Below are 10,651 nucleotides of genomic sequence, written 5' to 3'. Positions count from 1 at the left end.
GTTATCATTAGATCCAATTTGATTATTGGACATATATAAACTTTAAAATAAGCTTTAGAATAAGACTAATTAATTAAAATACTATTTTTATACTGGAGATCTCAATTAACCAATTTTCTACATACCATGTAGATATATAATTTAAATATAACAAATACTTATTGCCCTCTGGGCAGATTGTGCAGCTACTAGGAGTGATAATTAAAAAAAAAGATTTATTGCAAATGTTGAATGCTGGATGCAAAAAAATCTGAGTTTTTATTGTTTAAATATAAAACATTAAAAGTTTTCAATCTTCATCACCAGTGGAAATAAACATTTGTTATCAATATTTTGGATAACATCCTGTTAGACAAAAGCAGAGCAGATTGGACTCAAAATCATACAACTTTACTGGTTAGTCGGAAGATGCTTTCAGCATGACCTAAAATCAAAGAAATTAGTTTATTAGTTAATCATGAAGCCAATTTGGAACTATAAGGTGCAAATATGGGGTTACACTAAAACATCAGACCAACTAGTAATCAAACGCTGCTAAAACAAAGCCCGTAGATTAATTACCAATGCTTATCGCTAAGTAACCAACGTAGAAGTGCACGATGACCTCGAAATCAAATGGATTTATGAAATCATCCAACATTTCGTCTTAAAACATGAAATAAAGTTACTAAATCATATTAACCTGGAAACAGTACAACTAATGGACAACACACAGGAAATCTGAAGACAGAAACGAACCTAACCACACGAACTTGTATAGTGTAAAGTGTTACACTTAGCTTTTCCTTATGAAGTTTATTTTATTTTAATTTGGGAGATATATATTAATGTATTTATTCTGTACTTGTCTTGCTTGTATATTGATGCAAGTAGAGCAAAACAATCGTAATAAATAGTAATAATTTACAAATTAAAATTGTACTAAGCGTATCTAATGGAAGATGTAATTAATATTAAGAAAATATTTTGAATTTAGCAGTATTCCTTTGAACTTAAGTGTTTTGGTGTTTTTCACCAAAATCAAAAAAAATTTTAAAAAATTTTTCAGCATTGAACTGGTTTAAATTCTGCCACTGTAGAACTCCTGACAGTGATACTTAGGAAAACAATTGAATCAATGAGCTTCTTTCGAAATTTATTGGTTCAGCCAATTTCAAATAGCATATGATAAAAATTTCCTTTCCAGTCCTACCGAACACTTGCATAATATCGCCTTCATTCGCGTTAATGTGGAAAGAAAACCCCAGAAACTATTTGTAAAGCTTGTGAGAGTGTGATCTACACTTCAGCGCCCTTCATTCGTTTAATCATATAATTATTTAATCATAATCAGATATTCATAAATAAATATAGCAGTCTGTCTACTGAATATTTTAATCTCAATTCTTATGAAATCCAATTGTTGAGGTCTGGCATACACGTCGCCAATAAAATGTTGGAGTCCCTGATGCCCTCTACAATTCTATACCTTAATTTACAATCATACTAATTACTATTTTGTTAATGAAATTTCAGTTTAATAATCTGTGCTCTATCGCCCTCTTTACAGCGGTTTTTTAATTATTTATAATTGGTTATTAATTAAACAGTAAACTAAGAGATCACTTTGTCAATTCCTAGATTATTTTTTCAACAGACGATTTAGTAACTATTACAGAAAAAATAGTTTTTCGGTATACTTCTAAGCTAAGGGAAGCTCGTTCATAAATTATTTATAAGGTCTGATGTAACCAAAATAATGTAACCTTAGTAAATATTGTTAAATATTTTTTATTGAACTAACAACTTAAATACTCTATGAAGGGAATCCGTTTTAAATTATTTATTAACAATTCGGTTGATGGTGATAATGAATTCGTTTACTGAACTCGTAATAACTCATAAAAAATTCGCATTTTTTAAATCCGCAAGACCATCATTTATATCACCCTTAATTATTAGACCTCAAAAATAACTGCAGTGGCAACATCTGTTGAAGGTGCGCCATTTTATCAGTATCAGAACGAACCTCCAATTTCATCTCAACAAAATCCATCTGCGGTTGAAAATATGAGGACTCAAGACATATGAGATAAAATCTACTCACGTAACCCTTTGTAAAAGTCCTCCGTTAAATATTAAAATCATGAAGCCCAATAAGCAGATGATATTAAATATCTAGGAATGCATCTGGATCGAGGCTTATCTTGAAAAAACGTATACTAATAAAGCCTAAACAAATCGGGCTTTAACTATATCAGATATAGAGAGAAAAAACCTAATACCAACACACCAGTTTGGGTTACTAACAAGCACTCAACAATTGACTAGGTCCACAGAATAACAGATGTTATTGAAAAAGCCTACGAAAGTCAAAAGGTATGCTCAGCTATATTCTTATATGTAGCACAAGCCTTCGATAAGGTTTGGCATGAAGGCCTTGCTCATAAACTACAGAGAATGCTACCAAAACAACACACCGAACTATTAAAATCACACATTACAACCAGAATGTTTAGAATCAAACAAGAAGAACCTTACTCTACAAAAAAAGAAGCTAAAGCAGGTATACCACAAGGAAGTGTACTGGGAGCAATGCTTTATCTGCTTTACACTTGTAATATACCACAAATGGAAAATATCACGATGGCTACAATTGCTGATGATACTGCGATTATAGCTGTCGGAGACAATAGTGAAGAAGCCTCACAAAAATTACAACAGGCAAGTGACAATATAAATAATTGGACACAAGCTTGGAAAATAAGAATTAATGAAAGTAAATCTGTACATGTGCAGTTCACCTATAAGCAGACCGTACAAGCACCAATAACATTAAATAACACTATCATTCCATATAGCAACAACGCTAAATATCTCGGAATGAATCTCGATGCAGAACTTCATTAGAAGGAACATATAAAGAAGAAAAGAAAAGAACTGGCATTGAAATATAGGAAAATGTACGCGCTAATTGGAAGAAAATCACAATTCTCAGTACATAATAAATTACAATTATATAAGCAAATATAAATAAAATACAAATTTTTCAGAACAAAGTCCTGAGAGGTATTGTGGGTGCACCCAAATACTATAGGACTGATTACCTACATCGAGACCTTCAGATACCCACAGTCAGTCAAGAAATCAAGAGAATTGCAAGGGGCATGAGGAAAGACTCCATTCTCATACGAATATTGAAATATTGCAACTTTTGGATACCACCAGAACAGGACACAAACTCAAAAGAATCAAACCATCTGATCTTGTGTAGTGTTGTGTGGTGAGGTGCATATATTAAAAAATTCAGCAGTGACATGTATAAACATTATTTCACCAGAGACTGAGTTAGGGCCGATGGGTCCTCTTAGTTATATACCTAGATTTAAGTTAGCATAAAGACAAATTGTAGGTTAGACGGAAACGACTAGTAACAATATATTAATTAAATAATAATAAAAAAATAACTAAACCAGATGTATTTACTTTTAGAGCGTACATCTAAATTACTTAATTAATTAATTAATAAAAGCTGTGCTTGAAGTATTAACAAATAATCAACCACAGAAAAAATACGGACCAATGAAGTTGTTGAACCACAATCCGCACTAAACAGTAACTTCTTAGTTGTGTCGTCACTTGGTAAACTATGTGTGGATTGGCGTCAAATATCAGCTTTTTGTAATCAGTAGTGACTGAATAATAAGCGACAAAGAGACTGCTTATTTCTCAACAAATGAGCTGCTGTTGATGTTGTTGATGTGAAAGCACACTGTTTTTCATATCTCCGTAATTTGATTTGTGCCTATTTAAGTTAAAAGCGCTTTATCGCTAGCAATCCAGCGTTTTCCATCCTAAAGGTCGATTTCGCTACAAAAGTCCGCGTCTCTGGAGTTTTTCCACCACTACATACTGATTATAGCACTTAATCGAATGATTTCATTTTTAGGTCTCGGTAAGAAACATGTAGAATTTTTTCCATCACACGTACAACATCTTAGGGAGGGCAAAATTTCTGCAACTTTGCTGATCGACAAATATGAGACCATTTAAAATGTATTATATAGTATCATATTAGACATTGGATGTCTCACCGATTGTGATGAATTTTAGTGAATATATTATGTCATAATTAAGTAATTACTGTCTGGTTAATAGAAGAACAAATTAAATAGGTTTTAAAGTTGCTTTAAAAAAATTATACAGGTTAGTGTATTCGCACAGTGGTTATGGGCTGGGCAGTTTTGGAACTTTGTAGTTCATTGGGACCAAATCTTTATCTTCTGTACACTCGGGACTTGGCTACATTCAATGAAACTATTGTTGCTACATTTGCAGATGATATTGCAATGTTAACCGTTGGATATATAAACTAAATATAATAAATAGCTATTGCTGAAATATTTGAGATACTTATTGAAATACTTTGAGAGAACAATGGCGCATTGAAATAAATCAGTGCATATTTATTTCACCATATGAAATAGAGCTAAATATCTTGGCACGACCCGTAATGTTAAACTCAAGCTGAAGTATAAGAAGTGTAGTGGTTATTGGGTAGATATTCAGCCCCGCCAATTCTAAAATGAGTTTTTGTTTTATCAACAAATCTTGAAACCAGTGCGGACTTGTGGTGTTCAAGCCTGGGAATCTACCAGACAAAGCAATAGAAATATTATACAAAGATTGTAAAATAAGGTACTGCGAGGTATTATTGATGTTTCATGGTAAATTCGTAATGACAATCTGCATAAGTAGTTATCAAAGATATGCCCAAACATGCTCCATCAGCACATTATTGTTAAGTTCTCCAGCTCCTAGATAATGATGGCTTAGTCAGAAGATTAAAGAGAGTAGACCAAATGATATAGTTTAGTGATGTTATAAGTAAAACTCAGTGTACATTAAAAATACGTATATGTTAAGTCCAAAGTGTATATCATAGAATGGGTACTTTGTTGTTTTAAGGCCGTAGCAAATTAGGATAAAAACAAATGACTTATTAGTAGTAATTTACTAGATTAGTACAATAAATAATAATTTTTAAAAATGTGTCTTTAACTGGAAAACAAATAAAAAAGGAAATTTTACTCTATTCACAATATTTTCCAGATATTGTTCCATCCAAATACCACATATCGCATGAGCATAAACTATATTTTATAAACTATTTTGTTATCAAGAACAGCACTCAAAATTGATACCAAAAACCGAATATTATCTTATTATCCCATTCAACTTGCATCAGTATATCGAAATAATATTCCGTTAAGCTACATTAAGTGAATGTACCTGTTAAAGAGCTCCAAATGATTTCAAACACTGATTGTTCATCAGGAGATACCCCCTGGCACAATTCACGATCTTCAACAGCTGTCCCGTCTTCGGGTCTTTCGTCCTGGTGAAATCCTCGTACGAGACGAAGTGGCCACACACACCGGCCACACCAAACAACTGAACCAACAACGTTAAATATAACAGCGTTAAAATTAAGTTTAAGTAACGCATCGTTCGCCCGCATCTATCGACAGTACCGTTTCTTTCGGCGTTTGAGGTTTTTCAGTTCCTAACACACCTCCAGTCAGGTAATATAAATGTGTGTACGTTGTAGGAGATTAAACCTGTCTAAATATTAGCAGTGATTATGATTAATTAGCGTATCGGCGTGGTTGGGTTCTTTGAAGAAGCACCCGCGTCGATACCGAAACGCGCTTTACGGGTTTCGCGGCCAATTTTATTATTTGCACAATTAATAATATTTACGATAGCTCTCGACTTTCTGCATGCCGGCTTTGTTACCGAGAACACCATGTTTATGCGATGTAAGAATCGTCGACAGCTTACACATTTCATTTGTATATACGAACACGCTACATTTTATTTTTAGTACTTAATGTAAACCGATTTTCACGGGGAAAATACGATATTGGGACTTTTAACGGTCTCAAAAAAGTTTTCGATGATCGATTGATTACAATGAATCTAGAATAATGGACGATTCAAAGAAATTTTAAACTAGCAGGATTATAAATAAAATCATGATATATGCACCGGCGAGAATGTAGAACAGATTCTATAGCCAATTTTATAACAACATAAGCGTTAAGCCGTCTAATAAATTTCAGCGTTTCTTTTTTAATATAGTCTTTTATGCATCTATGTAAATTACGTTTTGTGAAAAGATATTAGAACAAAAAAAAATTATTTCACTTAAAATCCTGCTTTACCAGTTATACCGGAATGTTGTTACCGGTTTTTCTAGCAGATGTCGCTAGGCTTGTTATGTTATGACTTTGTCATTTTATTCTACTAACATGGAGCTTCAAAGCTGTACATGTTATATTTTACGAAGGTAACACCGTCATAGATTTACACCTCTATGAAAATGTTAAATTTCTCTGACACTCACGGTGAACATGCTCTAACCGACTAAGCGACGCGTGATTTCGAAAAATTAGAACTGATTATTTGGATGTGCAAGATAAAAAACGTTTTGGTAGACCGAAATAGTTTGAGAATGCAGAATTGCAGTAGTTATTTGGATGAAGACCCAACCCAAACTCAAAAATAATTGACAGAAGCCTTAAATGTAGGCCAAGAAACGATTAGAGACCGATTATGGGCAATAGGAATAATCCAAAATGTGGGAAGATGACCTACATCATTGATGTATCACGTCATATCATATGATACATCATTAATGTACCACATCAATTGAATGACGGGCAAATCAAAGGTATGATCGGAAGTAATTTCTTCATCGAATTGTGACGGGTGATGAAAAGTGTATTTCTTTTAAAAACCTTAAGTGCAAAAAATCATGGGTATCACCTGGCAAAGCTGGCCAATCGACTTTAAAACCAAATCATTTTGGTCGCAAGACAATATTCTGTGTTTGGTGGAACCGGAGTAGCGTGGGGTAGTACGAACTGTTGAAACTTGGTGAAACAATTTATAGTGATCGCTACCGACAAAAAATGTTCAGTTTGAACCATGCATTGATCGCATTGTTTCCATAAAGTCTCATAACGCACAATCGTCAAGGAAGCGCTGAAAGCAAGGACATATTATAGCAGCCCCCGTACTCTTCGGACCTAACCTCGTCCGACTATCAAATTTTCGAATCAATGAGGCACGCGCTTGCAGAGCGGCACTTCGCCAATTTCGAAGAAGGTAGAAAATGGCTCGATGAATGGTTTTGCTCAAAGAACAAAATGTTTTTTATGATGGCATCCATAAATTGCCTGAAAGATTAGTAATAGGTTTAGAATCAAATGACCAGTACTTGGAATAACTAAATTTTTCTTTTTTCTTTACATATATTTATTTACGGAAAGAAGCAGCGACTGGTTTAACGGCTATACAAAGCGACACTGGACATATTACAGACTACAGTAAAAAACCTATCCGTCCATGCCTATACAAGTTTCTATTAGCTAGGACAGCACATGCGCACTTGTTCTAATTTAGCCTAACAGATTTCACAACTTGCGTCCTTTTGTACCACGCTTTTCGTACCACAGTCACAGTTGTGTTTATATATCATTTTTAGGTTAATTTTTTATTTACATTTTGTTAATGTAATATGGAAACAGAACTTATTTGAAGGTTATAGTAGAGATAAGAATGAAATATGGTCATGCTTGATACTTTTTCTGTCTATTTGTTATAATACTTATATTTTTCTGACTTTACAGGTATTTCAAAAGAAGAAAAAAGCAAAATGTTTAAACGAAATGTCATGAATTTTCAGCACAGTGTAAATATAATGTGTACTTAATAGAAAGTGGTTGGAATTAATTGATAACATAATATAAGGATACGAAGCTATTATTTTTTTCGATTTATATAACTCCACTGAGCAGATAAATAATGTCAAAATATTACATCATGCAACAAATTTTATTGCAATAAAAAGAATAAAATAAACAAAAAAATGTAATTTAAACAATGCACATTTTGAGACATACACACAAACCAAACACAAAGTTGTAGATATATTGTCTATTCTGTTATCGATACCATTTTCCTTATTTGCTTCTTCTGCTTCTCACTGTGTGTTTTTTTGGTATGATTTTTCTAATATCTTGTCTTGCAATTTAATTAGTGTGTATTTCTAAATGTTTAATATCCAATTCTTCTTTGTTCATCTTTGCATAAACGTTGTGCCTCTCATTTACAAATATTTTGATCTATTCGCAAAAGACACTTGATTATTATTAGGTTTTATTTGTTCTCTCTGGGGTGTATTTATTTTGTTTGTTGATAAAGCAGACATGAGCAGATGCAGCCTTAACTCTACTTGTTTCGTCCTTAAACTATTAAATTTTTTTAACAAATTTTTAAATATTATTGTGCTTTTTTTTACTTACAGTCTAATCTTTATCTACAACTATTATGGCGGTATTGTCAGTAAAAGTAGCTGTTGTTAATATACATCTTAGGAATATCACTACTATTATAAATGTTTTGCCAATCAATTTTGCCAAGCAAAAATCATCTAAACTCGAAATTGTATCTTCAACAATGGTTTTTCAGATTTGTTAAGAAAAAAAAACACTGCCAAAGTTTATTATAAATTTTTGGAAGCTGGTTTTAATGATACTGGTTCATAATATCTTAGTAAAGGGAAGTTTCGTTTTAACGTTTTAAATGGTGATTTTGTGTTAATGACAAAAAGCATTTAAACACTTTGAAGATAATTAAGTCAAAGAAGACAATGATACTACAAATTCAGCTGTAAAGAACTTTCAGGAAGGCATAGAATTTGACGTATCAATAGTAGTTTTGAGAGATAATTATATTTATTTATTTTAATATTTGTTGTAAGAAAGTTGTAGTTTAGGATTAACGATGATTGTTTTCATTGTTTAAGGGTCTAATTTATTAAATAAATGATTTGTTTGTTGTAATATTCGTGACACGGGAAAATAAGTCATAATTATTTTGAGACAATATAAAATATCTTATTGCGTAAAATGTGTGGTGAAGCCAGTTCAAGATAGGAAAAGCACCAAGCTGTTTTGCTCACATGATTGGCAAAAAGTCTTAGTGGCTTGTTGTCGAGTATTCGGGATAATGGGGATGCAGATTCCGGAGCTAGACGAAACATGTAAGAAGTTAGAGCTGTTAGAAAACCCGTTATGGGGTCTGTATATTGAAGGTACGCTTATTCCGCGTGAATACGTAATCCGCGTGAAAAAATCTAGCTGGAAGAGTACACCCCTGCCCGAAAATTTGAACGAATCGGGATGCGGAAAGGGGTTTCTTAAACCAACTTTCTCGGTCACCACCAAGAACACGAGGGACGAGCTTAAGTAATAATGCACTATGCGTCTACAGTGAAGAGTCCATCGAGAGTGAGAATCATAATTAGCCAAAGAACATCAGAATTACGAAAAGCATAAGAAACAGAACAACAATCGTTTAAGACCAGAACAATCAACAAGCGTGAGAATTTAGAAGAAAGAAAAAGTCGCTATTAATAGTCAATAATGGATACAGAATAGTAAATTGTAGGGAAACAGTCAAAATTGAATAGCGATTTTCATCCAGAGTACAAGCATAATAGAATTCTTATAATTTATTATAATCATAAGGTCCGTCGACGGAATCGGCATTAGCCAAACCAGAGATAATATTTGGCAAGTCATTTCAAATTATTTCAAAATTTCCTCACCATTACGTATCAATTTTATATTAATTCAATTTTGCTTGTCTCATTTTATATACTTTTATATTATTCATTTAAATAAGTAAACTTGTCCTTGCGCATTAATTTACGCAAAGAAGACAGAAAATAAAGTGTATTTTATTTAAAATATAGTTTTCTCACTTTAACACTCAACAAGTATGAAAAGTTTGCTGTGATACATATATTTACTATAAAGGATACAGTAATGATAATGAACCAAATAAGCTGAAGCTAAAGATTATTTTAAGCAAATAACAACAAACATAACTTACGATTAAAACAGATTAACATCTCAGAGTCTAAATTGTCTGTCTCTAAATAACTTTCGGCAAGATCCTTTCAAGTAAATATATCCGGATGCGCAAGTCCTCACAGCCAATATGTGGCCCGTCTTGTTCTTCACGTGGTTATTGACGATGAAGTCCTTGAACGGTATGAAACTTGCATCTGCCGCCAGGTGACAATAGAAGACCGTCAACAAAAGCACCACGACCACCAACACACCACCAGTTGACATTTTTACGACTAGGTTAGATCGTAAATGAAACTATAACAGGCAGTAATCTTTAACCTTTGAGCGAAGATAAGGCGCCACAGAATATTTACTGGCTCGCCTTTATTGTAAAATAATCGGCATTTTCATTTATTTCAAAATTACTTAAGCCTAATGTATGATAGGATATAATTAACACAAAACATTCTTAGAAATCGAAATCAATAAATATACTATACAAGGGTAAATCGAAAATATAGTGTCATATTAGCAAGTCATTAATTCCGATATAAAAATATAAATAAAAAGATATACATTTTTTGACTCAAGTTGTTCAAAATTTCTCACCTTCTCTTAATACCTGTTGATGTAAACGGTTGTAGCATTTGCCAAAATAACTGGCTCTTGAATAATAAAATATAGCTCAAGGTATTGAGAAACATTACAAATTAAATCGCGATACTAAGCTACTGATAAAAAGACTA

At 32.8% G+C, this 10,651-nt stretch overlaps 1 protein-coding gene across 3 annotated transcripts in view; it reads right to left on the bottom strand.

Moving 5' to 3' along the window:
* Nucleotides 1-10,299, bottom strand: part of LOC143191685 (uncharacterized) — a 36,529-nt gene extending 26,230 nt beyond the window's left edge. Inside the window, exons 1-2 of one of the 3 annotated variants that reach the window (XM_076397055.1) lie at nt 9,946-10,299; nt 228-424 (exon numbers count right to left, since the gene is read on the bottom strand). In XM_076397055.1, coding sequence (XP_076253170.1) covers nt 9,966-10,190 — 225 coding nt within the window. In that variant the 5' untranslated portion in view covers nt 10,191-10,299 and the 3' untranslated portion in view covers nt 228-424; nt 9,946-9,965. Of the gene's footprint in view, nt 1-227; nt 425-5,271; nt 5,653-9,945 lie in introns of those variants that run through there. The other 2 variants (XM_076397054.1, XM_076397053.1) reach the window with 2 other exon arrangements.
* Between the last annotated feature and the right edge of the window lie 352 nt (nt 10,300-10,651).

This window comes from Rhynchophorus ferrugineus, unplaced genomic scaffold (genome assembly GCF_030347505.1).
Source record: "Rhynchophorus ferrugineus isolate W39M unplaced genomic scaffold, kcgeb_rfMv2 rfM2, whole genome shotgun sequence".
Lineage (NCBI taxonomy): Eukaryota > Metazoa > Arthropoda > Insecta > Coleoptera > Curculionidae > Rhynchophorus > Rhynchophorus ferrugineus.
This window is presented reverse-complemented; position numbering and strand designations above follow the sequence as displayed.